This window comes from Mytilus galloprovincialis, chromosome 10, assembly GCF_965363235.1.
Source record: "Mytilus galloprovincialis chromosome 10, xbMytGall1.hap1.1, whole genome shotgun sequence".
NCBI classification, from domain to species: domain Eukaryota; kingdom Metazoa; phylum Mollusca; class Bivalvia; order Mytilida; family Mytilidae; genus Mytilus; species Mytilus galloprovincialis.
The window spans coordinates 68,010,947-68,029,206 of NC_134847.1; the positions used below are offsets into that span (position 1 = coordinate 68,010,947).

The window sequence follows — 18,260 nt, forward strand, 5'->3', positions numbered from 1 at the left end:
TAAGAACACATTGTTACCACCTGAGACATGGACATAATTGAAAATCCTTTTCTAACAGGTGAAACGTATAAAATAATGTATTATAAGCGAATAGGTAACGAATAGGTAACGAATGGATAACAGTGTATTAACAGAGCGCTGGAACGGGTACATGCGCGCTAATAGGGTAATTTCATCTCTAAGAACACATTCTTACCACCAGAGACCTGAACACAATTAAAAAACGATTTATTTCAAGGTGCAACGTATACCTCGTGCATTAAAAGCAAATAAGGAACGAATAGGTAACAGGTTATTTACCGAGCGCTGGAACGGGTACATGCGCTCTAATGGGGTCATTTCATCTCTAAGAACACATTGTTACCACCAGACATGAACACAATTAAAACACGATTTATTTCATGTTGCAGCGTATACCCCGCGCATTAAAAGCGAATAGGTAATGAATAGGTAACAGGTTATTTACCGAGCGCTGGAACGGGTACATGCGCTCTAATGGGGTCATTTCATCTCTAAGAACACATTGTTACCGTCTGAGACCTGGACATAATTGAAAATCGTTTTCTAACAGGTGAAACCGTATAAAAAAAAATGTATTATAAGCGAATAGGTAACGAATAGGTAACAGGGTATTAACCGAGCGCTGGAACGGGTACATGCGCGCTAATAGGGTTATTTCATCTCTAAGAACACATTCTTACCACCAGAGACCTGAACACAATTAAAAAACGATTTATTTCAAGGTGCACCGTATACCCCGCGCATTAAAAGCGAATAAGTAACGAATAGGTAACAGGTTATTTACCGAGCCCTGGAACGGGTACATGCGCTGTAATGGGGTCATTTCATCTCTAAGAACACATTGTTACCACCAGACATGAACACAATTAAAACACGATTTATTTCAAGGTGCAGCGTATACCCCGCGCATTAAAAGCGAATAGGTAACGAATAGGTAACAGGTTATTTACCGAGCGCTGGAACGGGTACATGCGCTCTAATGGGGTCATTTTATCTCTAAGAACACATTGTTACCACCTGAGACATGAACACAATTAAAACACGATTTATTTCAAGTTGCAGCGTATACCCCGCGCATTAAAAGCGAATAGGTAACGAATTTGTAACAAGATTATTTACCGAGCACTGGAACGGGTACATGAGCGCTAATAGGGTAATTTCATCTCTAAGAACACATTGTTACCACCTGAGACATGGACATAATTGAAAATCCTTTTCTAACAGGTGAAACGTATAAAATAATGTATTATAAGCGAATAGGTAACCAATAGGTAACGAATGGATAACAGGGTATTAACAGAGCGCTGGAACGGGTACATGCGCGCTAATAGGGTAATTTCATCTCTAAGAACACATTCTTACCACCAGAGACCTGAACACAATTAAAAAACGATTTATTTCAAGGTGCAACGTATACCTCGTGCATTAAAAGCAAATAAGGAACGAATAGGTAACAGGTTATTTACCGAGCGCTGGAACGGGTACATGCGCTCTAATGGGGTCATTTCATCTCTAAGAACACATTGTTACCACCAGACATGAACACAATTAAAACACGATTTATTTCATGTTGCAGCGTATACCCCGCGCATTAAAAGCGAATAGGTAATGAATAGGTAACAGGTTATTTACCGAGCGCTGGAACGGGTACATGCGCTCTAATGGGGTCATTTCATCTCTAAGAACACATTGTTACCGTCTGAGACCTGGACATAATTGAAAATCGTTTTCTAACAGGTGAAACCGTATAAAAAAATGTATTATAAGCGAATAGGTAACGAATAGGTAACAGGGTATTAACCGAGCGCTGGAACGGGTACATGCGCGCTAATAGGGTCATTTCATCTCTAAGAACACATTCTTACCACCAGAGACCTGAACACAATTAAAAAACGATTTATTTCAAGGTGCACCGTATACCTCGCGCATTAAAAGCGAATAAGTAACGAATAGGTAACAGGTTATTTACCGAGCGCTGGAACGGGTACATGCGCTCTAATGGGGTAATTTCATCTCTAAGAACACATTGTTACCACCAGACATGAACACAATTAAAACACGATTTATTTCAAGGTGCAGCGTATACCCCGCGCATTAAAAGCGAATAGGTAACGAATAGGTAACAGGTTATTTACCGAGCGCTGGAACGGGTACATGCGCTCTAATGGGGTCATTTCATCTCTAAGAACACATTGTTACCACCTGAGACATGAACACAATTAAAACACGATTTATTTCAAGTTGCAGCGTATACCCCGCGCATTAAAAGCGAATAGGTAACGAATTTGTAACAAGATTATTTACCGAGCACTGGAACGGGTACATGAGCGCTAATAGGGTAATTTCATCTCTAAGAACACATTGTTACCACCTGAGACATGGACATAATTGAAAATCCTTTTCTAACAGGTGAAACGTATAAAATAATGTATTATAAGCGAATAGGTAACGAATAGGTAACGAATGGAAAACAGGGTATTAACCGAGCGCTGGAACGGGTACATGCGCGCTAATAGGGTAATTTCATCTCTAAGAACACATTCTTACCACCAGAGACCTGAACACAATTAAAAAACGATTTATTTCAAGGTGCAACGTATACCTCGTGCATTAAAAGCAAATAAGGAACGAATAGGTAACAGGTTATTTACCGAGCGCTGGCACGGGTACATGCGCTCTAATGGGGTCATTTCATCTCTAAGAACACATTGTTACCACCAGACATGAACACAATTAAAACACGATTTATTTCATGTTGCAGCGTATACCCCGCGCATTAAAAGCGAATAGGTAATGAATAGGTAACAGGTTATTTACCGAGCGCTGGAACGGGTACATGCGCTCTAATGGGGTCATTTCATCTCTAAGAACACATTGTTACCGTCTGAGACCTGGACATAATTGAAAATCCTTTTTCTAACAGGTGAAACCGTATAAAAAAAATGTATTATAAGCGAATAGGTAACGAATAGGTAACAGGGTATTAACCGAGCGCTGGAACGGGTACAAGCGCGCTAATAGGGTAATTTCATCTCTTAGAACACATTCTTACCACCAGAGACCTGAACACAATTAAAAAACGATTTATTTCAAGGTGCACCGTATACCCCGCGCATTAAAAGCGAATAAGTAACGAATAGGTAACAGGTTATTTACCGAGCCCTGGAACGGGTACATGCGCTGTAATGGGGTCATTTCATCTCTAAGAACACATTGTTACCACCAGACATGAACACAATTAAAACACGATTTATTTCAAGGTGCAGCGTATACCCCGCGCATTAAAAGCGAATAGGTAACGAATAGGTAACAGGTTATTTACCGAGCGCTGGAACGGGTACATGCGCTCTAATGGGGTCATTTCATCTCTAAGAACACATTGTTACCACCTGAGACATGGACATAATTGAAAATCCTTTTCTAACAGGTGAAACGTATAAAAAATGTATTATAAGCGAATAGGTAACGAATAGGTAACAGGGTATTAACCGAGCGCTGGAACGGGTACATGCGCGCTAATAGGGTCATTTCATCTCTAAGAACACATTCTTACCACCAGAAAACTGAACACAATTAAAAAAACGATTTATTTCAAGGTGCACCGTATACCCCGTGTATTAAAAGCGAATAGGTAATGAATAGGTAACAGGTTATTTACCGAGCGCTGGAACGGGTACATGCGCTCTAATGGGGTCATTTCATCTCTAAGAACACATTGTTACCGTCTGAGACCTGGACAAAATTGAAAATCCTTTTCTAACAGGTGCAACGTATAAAAAATTGTATTATAAGCGAATAGGTAACGAATAGGTAACGAATAGGTAACAGGGTATTAACCGAGCGCTGGAACGGGTACATGCGCGCTAATAGGGTAATTTCATCTCTAAGTACACATTCTTACCACCAGAAACCTGAACACAATTAAAAAACGATTTATTTCAAGGTGCACCGTATACCCCGCGCATTAAAAGCGAATAAGTAACGAATAGGTAACAGGTTATTTACCGAGCGCTGGAACGGGTACATGCGCTCTAATGGGGTCATTTCATCTCTAAGAACACATTGTTACCATCAGAGATATGAATTTAATTGAAAATCCTTTTCTAAAAGGTGCAACGTACAACAAACGTACTATAAGTGAATAGGTAACGAATAGGTAACAGGGTATTAACCGATCGCTGGAACGAGTACATATGCGCTTATAGGGGTATTTCATCTATAAGAACACATTATTACCACCAGAGATATGAACACAATTGGAAATCCTTTTCTAAAAGGTGCAACGTACAACAAACTTTTAAAAGCGAAATAGTAACGAATATTTAACAGGGTATTATCCGACCGCTGGAACGGATACAAATGCACTTATAGAGTTATATCACCTCTAAGAGCCCAAATCTTCCACCAGAGACAACAAAACAATTGAAAATCATGTTTTAAAAGGTGCAACGTAAGATACACGTATTATAAGCGAATTATAAGCGAGTGATGGAACGAATTAAACAAGGTAATAGCATGCTCCGAAACGATGTACACCCTGCTTACATGTTTAACTCTACCACATTATGTAAGTATGTGCCTGTCCCTAGACAAGAGCCTGAAATTAAGTAGTTATCGTTTGTTTTTGTGTTACATATTTCCGTTTATTTTTTTGTATATGAAATACGGCCGTCAGTTTTGTTGTCTGAATTGTATGAGGTTGTCATGTCTGGGCCTTTTATAGGTGACTACACGGTTTGGGCTATGCTCATTGTTGAAGGCCGTACAGTGAACTATAGTTGATAATTTCTGTGTCATTTTGGTCTAATGTGGAGTGTTGTCTCATTGGCAATCATACCACATCTTCGTTTTTACGCAAGCGCTAACACGGTGATTTCATCCCGTCGAACCAAGATCCATCTTCAAACATACGGACATAAAGCAGTTAAAAGGTAGAACGTATAAAAAACAAGTAAGGAACAAATGCGTATCGAACATGAAGTAAAAGGATCGGTTGAGCACAAACACATATAAATAGGTCATAAAAAGATAATTTTACCTCAACCAATTCAGAACTATTACCATATGTAAGACTATTAACAACTAAATTTGTAATTGCTAGCAAAAACGGAAGGCACCCCTTCCCCCTATTACCAGGTGAGCGACAGCCATTTTGACAATTCCAAAGTCAAAGAGAGCATCTACAGATGTCTAGTAACATTTTTGCAAAGTTTCATTAAGTTTGAACATTTTGAATTTTTGATATTTTTGCTGTTTCCATGGTTACGGCGGCCATTTTGAAAATTCTAACTTCAAAATCCAACTCTGCCTATGCCAGTTACCATTCCTGTAAAGTTTCATCCAGTTTGCGGGAAATTCTTATTTTTGAAATTTTTGACCTTTTTGCATTGTTTCCATGATAACAAGACCTATTTTGGAAATTCCAACTCCAATGTTGCTCATCATTACTGTGAAGTTTCATGAAGTTTTGAGCATTTTTAGAATTTTGAAAATTTTGGTGTAGTTTCCATGGCAACATAGTAGTTCCAATGATCGCCAAAATCATCCAACACCTGTATATAGTGGGCACCTACATTGTTTTAAAATATGATGATTCTGAGTTGAAGCATATCCAAACAGTTCACCAAAAACCAAAAGCTCATTTTTTTCACAATTGTGCCGTTTCCATGGTAACGGCAGCCATATTAAACTATTCCATGCCATAATTAAAAAGGGGGAAGGATATTAAAAATCAAATAAGTAACGAATAGGTAACGAATAGGGAATAGGGAATAGGTAACGAATAGGTAACGAATAGGGAATAGGGAATAGGTAACGAATAGGCAACGAATAGGGAATAGGGAATAGGTAACGAATAGGTAACGAATAGGGAATAGGGAATAGGTAACGAATAGGTAACGAATAGGGAATAGGGAATAGGTAACGAATAGGCAACGAATAGGGAATAGGGAATAGGTAACGAATAGGGAATAGGGAATAGGTAACCAACTTGACGCCCATAGGTATGTGCAGATTTTTTGTCACATTATTTGTAAAAACTTTCATCGTAAATATTTTGAGCAAGGTCGACAAGAAATTGGACAAACCTGTTTAGCCTTTTACAATTTTTTGGGTAAAACATTGTTTCATTTAGTTTCGTCATTTTAGTTAGTTTAAGAATATAGTTTTATATGTGGAAATGTGTTCAGTGAATGTCGAGTTTTGAATGCAATATTTGTTCTCCTTTATGTTTTCTGTTTTAAAACTATGCTTTAGACATATTCTAAAGTGCAATAATTAATTTCTAAACTGATAGTTTGATGATTTTTTATCATGTAAAAAGTAAAATCACAAAAATATTGAATTTGTTATAAAAGATATTTCTCCAGATACAGTCATTGTGAATGAATATATTTCTGTCTGTGGTAGTACATGGTTCCTAGCCAATAATGTATTCTTAACACGTTTGCAAAACAATTACAATATAAGTTGCTATGGCAACATTTCCCGCTTTTTTAGCTCACCTGGCCGGAAAAGCCAAGTGAGCTTTTCCCATCATTTGGCGTCCGTCGTCCGTCGTCGTTAACTTTTACAAAAATCTTCTCCTCTGAAACTACTGGGCCAAATTTAACCAAACTTGGCCACAATTATCATTGGGGTATCTAGTTTTAAAAATGTGTGGCGTGACCTGGCCAACCAACCAAGATGGCCGCTATGGCTAAAAATAGAACATAGGGGTAAAATGCAGTTTTTGGCTTATAACTCAAAAACCAAAGCATTTAGAGCAAATCTGACATGGGGTGAAATTGTTTATCAGGTCAAGATCTATCTGCCCTCAAATTTTCAGATGAATCCGACAACCCGTTATTGGGTTGCTGCCCCTGAACAGGTAATTTTATGGAATTTTTCCTGTTTTTGGCTATTATCTTGAATATTATTATAAATAGAGATAAACTGTAAACAGCAATAATGTTCAGCAAAGTAAGATTTACAAATAAGTCAACATGACCAAAATGGTCAGTTGACCCCTTTAGGAGTTATTGACCTTTATAGTCAATTTTTAACCATTTTTCGTAAATCTTAGTAATCTTTTACAAAAATCTTTTCCTCTGAAACTACTCGGCCAAATTAATCCAAACTTGGCCACAATCATTTTTGGGATATATAGTTTAAAAAAATTTGTGGCGTGACCCGGCCAACCAACCAAGATGGCCTCCATGGCTAAAAATAGAACATAGGGGTAAAATGCAGTTGTCGGCTTATAACTCAAAAACCAAAGCATTTAGAGCAAATCTGACACGCGGTAAAAGTGTTTAACAGGTCATGATCTATCTGTCCTGACATGTTCAGATGAATCGGACAACCTGTTGTTGGGTTGCTGCCCCTGAATTGGTAATTTTAAGGAAATTTTGCTGTTTTTGGTTATTATCTTGAATATTATGATAGATAGAGATAAACTGTAAACAGCAATAATGTTCAGCAAAGTAAGATCTACAAATAAGTCAAGATAACCGAAATGGTCAGTTGACTCCTTTAGGAGTTATTGTCCTTTATAGTCAATTTTTGACCATTTTTCGTAAATCTTAGTAATCTATTACAAAAATCTTCTCCTCTGAAACTACTTGGCTAAATTAATACAAACTTAGCCACAATCATCTTTGGGGTATCTAGTTTAAAAAATGTGTGGCGTGACCCGGCCAACCAACTAAGATTGCCGCCATGGCTAAAAATAGAATATAGAGGTGAAATTGTTATTTTTGCTTATATCTCTGAAACCAAAGCATTTAGAGCAAATCTGACTTGCGTAAAATTGGTCATCAAGTAGAAATCTATTTTATTTGTTTTATTTATTTGTTGAAAGTGTCCTTTCTAAGATCTAGCACTTGACTCTCATTATACAAAATTATTAACGTTACTAATTCTACTGCACCAGATACGCATTTCAACAAAAAATTAGTCTTCAATGATGCGCGTGAACAAAATATTTATAAGTTATAAAATCACAATTTCATGACTGATACTATAGCACTTCAATGTATTGCTATGTGTTTATTTAATCTACATTGGCTATAGGTATAGAAAGAGGGTTGAGATTCCATTTAACATATTTAACCCCGCCGCATGTTTGCACCTATCTCAAGTCAGGAGACTCTGGCCTTTGTTAGTATTTTATTTTTTTAATTTTTAGTTTATTTATATACTAGTATTAGTTTAGCATGACGTCCATTTCTTTGAACTAGTACATATTTTGGTTAAGGGACCAGCTGAAGTCTGCCTACGGGTAAGGGATTTTCTCGATGTGTTGAAGAACCATTGGTGGCCTTGGTTGTGTATTTTTACTCTTTGACACATTCCTATTTTAATTCATTATTTATCCATTTGTATTACACGTACACTTTCGATCAAACATACGTGACCATTACTTTTTTTAAGAACGAGAATAAACATTTCAAATATATATTAGTGAAGCCCAGGTGGTCGTGTGGTCTAGCGGGACAGCTACAGTGCAGGCGATTTGGTGTCACGATTTCTCAGTAGCATGGGTTCGAATCCCGGCGAGGGCAGAACCAAAAAATTGCGAAAGCAAATTTACAGATCTAACATTGTTGGGTTGATGTTTAGACGAGTTATATATATATATATATATATATATATATATATATATAACTCGTCTAAACATCAACCCAACAATGTTAGATCTGTAAATTTGCTTTCGCAATTTTTTGGTTCTGCCCTCGCCGGGATTCGAACCCATGCTACTGAGACTCGTTGTGTTGTTATTATATATATATATATATATATATATCTGGTGTACTAAAAAAATATTGACACCGTATGTTTGTGGCATAACATCGGGGCCACAAGTTAATTTTTTCTGTTTAGTATTAAATTTATATTAAGATCCATTTTGTTACATCTTGTGATCAATTTTATTTGGCAATCGCCAATGGCAGTCAGCAGGGTTAAAGAACATCAGTTGTACGTAGTTTTCAATTTAGACTCGTTTATATATATATATACCTGGTGTACTAAAAAAATATTGACACCCTATGTTTGTGGCATAAAATCGTGGCCACAAGTTAATTTTTTTCTGTTTAGTATTAAATTTATATTAAGATCCATTTTGTTACATCTTGTCATCAATTTTATTTGGCAATCGCCAATGGCAGTGAGCAGGGTTAAAGAACATCAGTTGTTCGACCTGTTAGTCAAATGTGTTTTGTTTAAATATACTTTTCACTTTTTTGGTCTTTTTGAAAATGTTGTTTGTGTTGTTTTTAGACCCTTCTACAACGAGATTTGTTTTACATGCACACGTATAAAAATTAAGGTTTTCATCCAACGCAATCAAAGGTTTGAACGTAGTTTTCAATTTAGACGAGTTTTATATATACTTACGTTCTTAGTGCTTTATCTATTTTTGATAACTGCCGATTGAGTTGACAAGTTCGAAACATGGCTATCGTTTTCCATAAATAGTTTGAGAAATAAACGAAACCTGTAATTCAGTGGTTGTCGTTTGTTTATGTGTTACATATTTGTTTTTCGTTAATTTTTTTACATGAATAAGGCCGTTAGTTTTCTCGTTTGAATTGTTTTACATTGTCTTATCGGGGCCTTTACAAATCAGAATCGGCTAAAATATCAAAATTACAAAAAAAGCAAAATAATAATGCATTGTGTACATACACAAGATTATGCTAAAAATCGGGTTGACGTGCGCAAAACCCAATCATTTACATTTAGAACATATTTTATAAAAGTAAAACACAAATAAAACATTTTGCATGGTAGCTACCATCTTGTTTCAAATATAGAAAATGCAAATGCAGTAAGGAATTGAATGATTTTTTATATCTTTCATAGCAATGTTAGGATTACATTTCTACATTTTGTAGTAGTCTCTCACCGAAACGTCTTGTTAAAGGTCATCATTAAATAGGTATTTTCTAAGTCAAAACAAAACTAAACAATACCTAAAAGAGGGACGCAAGATACATGATGGACAGTCAAAGTAAAAAAATCGAAAATAAACTGACAACGCCATGGCTAAAAATGAAAAAGACAAACAATAGTACAAATGACACAACATAGAAAACAAAATGATAAGCAACACGAACCCCACCAAACACTAGGGGTGATCTCAGGTGCTCCGGAAGGGTAAGCAGATCCTGCTCCACATGTGTGACCCGTCGTGTTGCTTATGTGATAACAAAAATAGTCTAATGAAATGTTGGAAACTGATAGACTTAGTTTAATTCAAGTATTCACAACAAGGTGGTGTGTGTAGCTTGAAAAGAACACATCTCACTTTCTATTGTGGGACTGTTATGAAAGCATTGTTTAAACAATTACATTTACCTGTTTCATTATATAATGTAGTCCTTTTTTGTAATTTCAGCTCCAACTCAAACTCCAGGTATGTGCAGATTTTTTGTCACATTATTTGTAAAAACTTCCATCGTAAATATTTTGAGCAAGGTCGAGAAGAAATTGGACAAACCTGTTTAGCCTCTTACAATTGTTTGGATTGTTTAAAACATTGTATCATTTAGTTTCGTCATTTTAGTTAGGTTCAGAAAATAGTTTGATATGTGGAAATGTGTTCAGTGAATGTCGAGTTTCGAATGCAATGTTTGTTCTCCTTTATGTTTTCTGTTTTAAAGCTATGCTTTAATAATAATAATAATAATAATAATAATAATAATAATAATAATAATAATAATGATAATGTCTAATATTAGGGCTTCTTAAATAAACATGACATGTTTGACACTGGTTGTTTCGTTAAACGTAAGTGGCTTCAATCTTAAATGACAGTTTAATGTTTGATTTGGAAACAAAAATCGATTATTGACTGTCACTCTGTTGCAAAAACTTTGAAAAGCGGTTTTTTTCTGCTGCCTTCTACTGTTGCCTTTATTGAAATGATTACTCATTATAAAAAGTAAAATGATATCACAAAAATACTGAGAAAAATTTGAATATTGAATAATTACGGACAAAATGAAACCGAAATGACGTGAAATATATGTAAAAAAAATAATTTTGTTACTGACATCAATAAAAATACAATTGATAAAGATGTGAAGAACTAATTAACGATAGAAACTCACCTGATCGTATTTCTTTGAAGCCAGTTTGTAAACATAGTTTTGCATACCAGTAAATGTGTTAGAGTTATCATAATTATTTTTTCAGAAATTCAATATCTTAACATTCGTTCACTTCCTAGAAATTTTGTAAATTGAAATACAGTAACTTAAATCACACATATAATGTAACCATTTTTTTCCACAAGCAATAAAAAGGGCAGTCACGTTTTAAATACAACCTACTATTGAAAATTCAATAAATCATTTAAATATCATTGCAAGATAAAATCAAGACTTATGAGTAAGACTGACGGAAATTGCGACACTGCATAAGTTTAACGGACACTATCACTAATTCGTTAAACTATCTTGCAACAAGTTATTGATCTTTGTCTGATCTGTTATTTTACCAACTTCGTGTCATTCCTGATTGTAACAATTTGACTGAGGTACCAATAAACAGTTAGGAAAACATATTGAAATTTGCGCTCATAAATTTTACCATCCCCTTTTCATTGCTTTCTGGCTTTATTAAGCTTACTGTTTGTGTCATATATGTGCATATGTATGAAATCAGAATCTTCCAGAGACTTTATATCCAGTACATAAAATGGTAAAATATAACTTCTTTTTGGTGTATCTATGACCACAATCTGCATTTATTAGTTATAAAATATTGCAAAAAAAAGGGAAAAAGATGTCACATATTTCCCCAAAATTTGGCTAAAAGTAGAATTTCAATCGCTTGAAGTAATATATTTACTGAAACTGTGTACATATATCATTCAGTAAATTTAATGAAAATCATATGTCTTTGATCTCATGTTTTTGTAAAATTGCGTCAAAACCTAATGTAGAAAAAAAAGTGTTTGTAAAGATTACATTAATTTCTGGACCGATGGCCGGTCTAGCTATGAAAATGCAGATTGTCAAACAGAAAAGAGCACATAAAACATGTAACAAATAATCTTGATGCTCTTTTAAACCATCTTTGAAGGCTAAATTAGTACTCAGCTGTCTAAAAATGAATTTTATTACACAATTTCATTCCTATTTGAAAAATCCACCGGGGCCAAAACGAAAACTAAACTCCTAACTGTTGATTGCTACCATAATAGTAAATATTTTTTTCGAATTCTCCCTTTTAACTTATGTTCTGTGTTTTGCTAGCTTAAACGAGTAAAATGGTCTTTTAGTTTTGAAAATTGGTTGAGTGATGAATATTTTATGAACGTTAACAGTTGACACTGAAACGTGACAAAAACTGATTTAAAGAAAGTTGCCAAGTCAAAGTGTAACATCTTGTTTCTATCTCAATTTTTGGCAAAATCTTAAAAACTATACCTCTTTTGTCAGTTTTTTAATGTTGAAAATCTTATTAGGATCTCTGATGATGCAAAAGTGTACAAAATTTAGCAATTTCAAGCATGAAAACGTTTATCTTTATGTTTATTGCATACCGAAGACTTGATTAAAAAACTTGGTAATGGGGAATCAATTTCTTACATCTGATTCAACTATACATTTAATAAATTCTAAAATGTAAAATGAAATCTTGATACAAATAATATTTTATATACTCTCAAGAAACAAAACCAACGAGTTCAATACTAAGGCTACTACATGCAGTCCAATCCTTTAGAAGCAAGGGTTAAGCCGATAGAGTAAAAAAATAAGCCTTGTGTCAAAATGTCTAATTTTGGTTGCTGAGGACTGTAAACAATAAAATTGACATGTATTGTCATTCTTAAACACTAAATGCCCCCAGAAGTTGATTTAGAATCTAAATATCAATAGATTTGTGGTATAAAAAGTCTTAAATTATACAATTCTGAGCTTGGTGAGTATGCCATAAGGTAGCAATAAACAGTAAGAAAAAATATTAAAATTTGCCCTCATAAATTTTACCATCCCCTTTTCATTGCTTTCTGGCAATATTAAGCTTACTGTTTGTGTCATATATGTGCATATGCATGTAATCAGAATACTCCATAGATTTTATATCTAGTATATAAAATGGTAAAATATAATTTCTTTTGGGTGTATCCGTGGCAACAATCTGCATTTGTTTGTTATAAAATATTGCAAAAAGGGTGAAAAAGATGTCACATATTTCCCCAAAATTTGGCTAAAAGTAGAATTTCAATCGCTTGAAGTAATACCTTTTTCCAAAACTGTGTACATATATCATTCAGTAAATCCAATGAAAATCATATGTCTTTAATCTTATTTATAAAATTGCGTCAAAAACCTCGTGTAGAAAAAAAAGTGTTTGTAAACATTACATTAATTTCTGGACCAATGGCCGGTCTAGCTATGAAAATACAGATTGTCAAACAGAAAATGGCACATAAAACATGTAACAAATAATCTTGATGCTCTTATAAACCATCTTTGAAGGCTTAATTAGTACTCAGCTGTCTAAAAATGAATTTTGTTACACAATAACATTCCTTTATGAAAAATCCACCGGAGCCAAAATGCGAAACTAAACTCCAAACTGTGTATTGCTACCTGAGGGTGGAATCGCACGATGGGCGATGCTTACCTTTTTACATACACCGTCTTTATCTTCGTTTCAAATTCAGTTCTGTTTTTTTTTTTACCTTGAATTGTATCGCTTCAATCGATTTATGAGGTTTGAACAAAGGAAAATTAATGTTGACGCAAATTAAGTCCTTCAAATTTAATGATTCGACACGTGATTACGGCCATTAATTTTGTGTTGGTATACAGTCATCAAAATACAACTTTACAACTTTACATACAATTATAGGTCATAAAAGTGAAAGGTTTGGCTAGATTTAAAACCAGGTTTGATTCACCATTTTCTACACAAGGAAATGCCTGTGCCAAGTCAGGAATACGACAGTTGATTTCCATTCGTTTGATGTGTTGGAGCTTTTAATTATATCATTTTACAAGGAATTTTCCGTGTTGAATTTTCCTCAGAGTTCGTTTAGTTCGGTTTTTTTAAGCTTTTAACACTTAATCTGCATTTGGGCTTGTCGCCCAATTATGACTTAGGAATGAAGTGTGCTACATACAAAACTTGGTCTGTCTATCCCGTCCATGGACAGGAGCTCACTTAGCAAGTGTTTCATTCAATTCTGATCTACCCTTTCGTTGGTGTGTGTATATATCAGCACACTGTAACCTAATAGAGTAAGAGAATGCTTATTCATAAAAAAAACTCAGATTCAGTAGGGTACGTATATATACACAATTGCTAAAATGTGCAATATGAAAATATGGAGATGACAAATGATTGTCAATGAGACATTTGCAAACAAATGAAGGTCATCGTGCAACATTTGACCGTAACCAAACTAATTATGTATAGTAAGTTATAAAAGACCCCGGCATGACAAATCATAAACAAATGAAAAAAGAAATCCGACGGCCTGATTTATTCTAAAACCAATAAAACATGCGTAAAAGAAGTACAAATATGACAGAAAGCATCCAACGGCAACCATCAAATTATAAGTTCCCAACTTTCATCAGATACACACAGAATGTGGCGAGTTTAAACATCTTCGCGAGTGCTCAACCTGGACAGTGGTGTAATAGCACAACATTTAAACAAAAAAAATAATATTTGTAATAGATAGCTGCAGTACAGCTCCATGTCAGAATGGTGGGACTTGTTTTGCGAATGCCGCTGACTATGTGTGTAGGTGCAGTAATGGTTACAGTGGCAAAAACTGTCAAACTGGTAAGAATTATTAATTCTTCACGCCAAAAAGTAAAATTTAAAAAAAATGAAGGATGAAAATACAATGTATATAAAATGTGATGGTTTGAAGTGCTTGAGCTTTTTTTGTCATTTGACTACGGACTTTCCATTTTGAATATTCCTCGAAGTCTGGTATTTTTGTTTTTTTTGTTTTCTTATAGTAGTGAAGTACATGAAAATTGTAACAGTAGTTGTTTTTTACAAATATTTTCGCAATCCAATGATAACTTTGTACATTTGCCGAGACTGATTTTTAGGAACCATTTTTGTATACTACGTATTAGTCTTTAATCTCAATTGAAACATATTTATCTGCCAAGATACAATATATCGTTTTGAAGAGAAAAGCGTTGAATTAACTCATAAAAAGTTTCCGCATTTATACTGGTACGCTAGACGCGCGCCTCATCCGCCAAAGTAAATATTCAAACGTTACTCTTCACTTCGATTTACTTCAGTACCATTGACAGGGTGTACTCATATCGTACAAAAATGAACATACCGAGCAGTATAATAAGTAAGAACGACTTGAATCGATACCACACGTGTAGTACGGTGACCATCAGTAATTTGTTGACGATACGATATGTATGTGTATCGAACTTTATATCGTAATACTCGTCTGATCTGAAATATAATCGAATATTATAAAAAAGATGTTGTATGATCTTTTCTCGGTCATGACCGTCATGAATGATTCATATATGTTGTATAAAGGGTACTGCGGGAATAACAGTAGACGGTACTCCAAATACTATTTTGCTTTAGAGTTCAGGTGCCTCCGTAGTTTTTGGTTCCTCACAGTTTATATTTACCATTTGGATAAATGATATTCCAATATTGCTTATTACTGGAGCATCTTATCTATTCCAGCCACGACAGCCCAACCTGGTATGTACATACAGTTTTATTTTGTGTAATATGTTATGTCAAAGACACATGACACAGTTAAGTTTACATTTCAAATAAAATTAAAACATTAGTTTTTACATGTAGAATATTCTTGTTTTGCGACGATAGTCATCACTTAATCGGTAATGAAACCATAAATGTTTAGTATATTGTATAAAAATGCCAACATCGGCACATGGCCTTCGCTAATAAAAGAACATACGTCTCTATAGTTAGTTTTAGAATTTATTTTAGAAAAGATAATATCATAAATATTATAAAGAAGTTCGACGTCAAAGCCAAAATAATGTATGATAAATCATTATTAATTAATATTATGTATGTATTTTATATATTTTATATGTTTTAAAATATTTAATGTTTATATGTAGGGTTTTGTGCCAATTATCCCTGTCAAAATAATGGAAAATGTTTTTAAAAAACAATCAAGGATTTTTCTGTGATTGTGCCGCAGGCTATAACGGACATACTTGCAGTGGTTAATATTTTTTTGTTTAGAACTATATAAATTGTGATATTGGCATGAGTTCTTATGAAACCTTTTATAGGCAGATCTTCTGTTTTTCTCAGTGACAATTTTCCTGTGAATTCCGCAAAAACTGCAAAAATCTCCTTTGTTTACCACATCTTTGTAACTACTGAATTTCTTATGGAACTATATTATGAATTATACTTTATTGCAAAAAATGACACTCTGATGGGTTATATTAAACATAAAGCTGACCATTTTCTGAAAACTAGCGGCTAATTCCCATACACGTACAAAATATGCTTATCAATGTATATGTTTTCTGTTTTCTGTTTTTTGTTATCATTTTATTTTTTGTTTTTCATAATAGGAAAAACCATCTCAACTACCTGGATTCCTATCCCTGCTGTAGTAGGATGATGAAACGAATGGTGCAGTATCCTAATCGTATTCAAAATAAAATTTGCATAGACACTTACATGTTTTTTTTTTAGTTAAATGTTATTATCTAAAAATGCCAATATACACAAGGCATGCTTTATGATAGACAAATAGAGCAAGTTATAGTAGTTGAATGTAACATGTATATTGTTTGGTAAAGTATTATAATTCCTACACATTGATCACTAGCCTTTCAACATTGAGGTTGCATTTCTTTTGAATTAATAAACACAAAAGTCACACTTTAAAATCTGACAGGATGTTGACTGCTGTATCCCTATTTTGACATTTTTACCTATTATGTTTGTTTGTTTTCATGGTATTTAATCGATCTGACGTCGTTCTGGTAACACTGGATGTCACATTGAACGTCGATTAGAGGATAAAAATATTAACACATATAGAGAATATGACGTCACATTAGACGCCGATTGATGATCGGACGTCTGTTAGATACCAGAGGTCGGTCAAGTCTTACATATAAACTAAATGCAGGCATATTTATATATATACGTAACTGCTAGTAGTCTGTTGTTATTATGTATTATTGTCATTTTTTTTTATTTTCTTTGGTTACATCTTCTGATATCAGACTCGGACTTCTCTTGAACTGAATTTTAATGTGCGTATTGTTATGCGTTTTCTTTTCTACATTGGCTAGATGTATAGGGGGAGGGTTCATATTTCATAAACATGTTTAACCCCGTCGCATTTTGTGCCCAAGTCGGGAACCTCTGGCCTTTGTTAGTCTTGTTTTATTTTTAATTTTAGTTTCTTGTGTACAATTTGGAGTTTAGTATGGCGTTCATTATCACTGAACTAGTATATATTTGTTTAGGGGCCATCTGAAGGACGCCTACGGCAGCGGGAATTCCTCGCTGCATTGAAAACCTGTAAGTGACCTTCTGCTGTTGTCTGTTCTATTGTCGGGTTGTTGTCTCTTTGACACATTCTACATTTCCATTCTCAATTTTATGTTCACTAAGAGATTTTTTTTAGTGTATTGTATAGTTAAGGTATTGTATGATAAAATAACAAATGATATATATTTATTTGTAAATAATAATTTATCACAGTTCGCATACTGTAGTATATATAGAGGAACAATATTATCAATATATTATTTCTCGAATCATGTTTTCACCGGAAAAGATCGTCATTTATGCACTTTCTAAGGACGTATTTTACTAGATTGAAAAGTACCTATGTCCTTGAATCAATTTAAGTTCAATCATATTCAGGATAACATTCTACTGGGTAGTCTAGAAATAATTTATGTTCCGTATGTACTTAATCTCAATTCCATACGCGTACGACTGGAGTAGGGTCGACCAACTTATTAAGATTTTTATTAGCAGTTTCTTTCATGTAGTATACACGTAGCAAACTTTTCAATCTATTGTTAGTCATGTGTTGGAAGTGAGGATGTCTACATTTTTTCACATCGGAACGGGCGTATACTAAAATGATAACAAACGATATAAATATCACGTCCTTTATTAAATCGGAAACCATTCACCTTCTGAAATCACGCTTTACATGAAATTAAATGATGAATATAATACAATTATTCATACTTTTCTAGTATAGTGACTTTAAAAAA

The 18,260-nt window shown here is 34.3% G+C and overlaps 1 protein-coding gene across 5 annotated transcripts in view; it reads left to right on the forward strand.

Moving 5' to 3' along the window:
- LOC143048209 (von Willebrand factor A domain-containing protein 2-like) overlaps positions 1-16,694 on the forward strand; it is a 45,734-nt gene extending 29,040 nt beyond the window's left edge. The window contains exons 7-11 of one of the 5 annotated variants that reach the window (XR_012969764.1): positions 10,403-10,420; positions 14,707-14,814; positions 15,709-15,726; positions 16,119-16,225; positions 16,587-16,694. Coding sequence is in view for 4 of the 5 variants with exons in the window: in XM_076221755.1 (XP_076077870.1) it covers positions 10,403-10,420; positions 14,707-14,814; positions 15,709-15,726; positions 16,587-16,636 (194 nt within the window). In the remaining variant the exon portion in view is untranslated. The remainder of the gene's footprint in view (positions 1-10,402; positions 10,421-14,706; positions 14,815-15,708; positions 15,727-16,118; positions 16,226-16,586) is intronic. The other 4 variants (XM_076221755.1, XM_076221756.1, XM_076221758.1 and 1 more) reach the window with 4 other exon arrangements.
- The last annotated feature ends 1,566 nt before the right edge of the window (positions 16,695-18,260 follow it).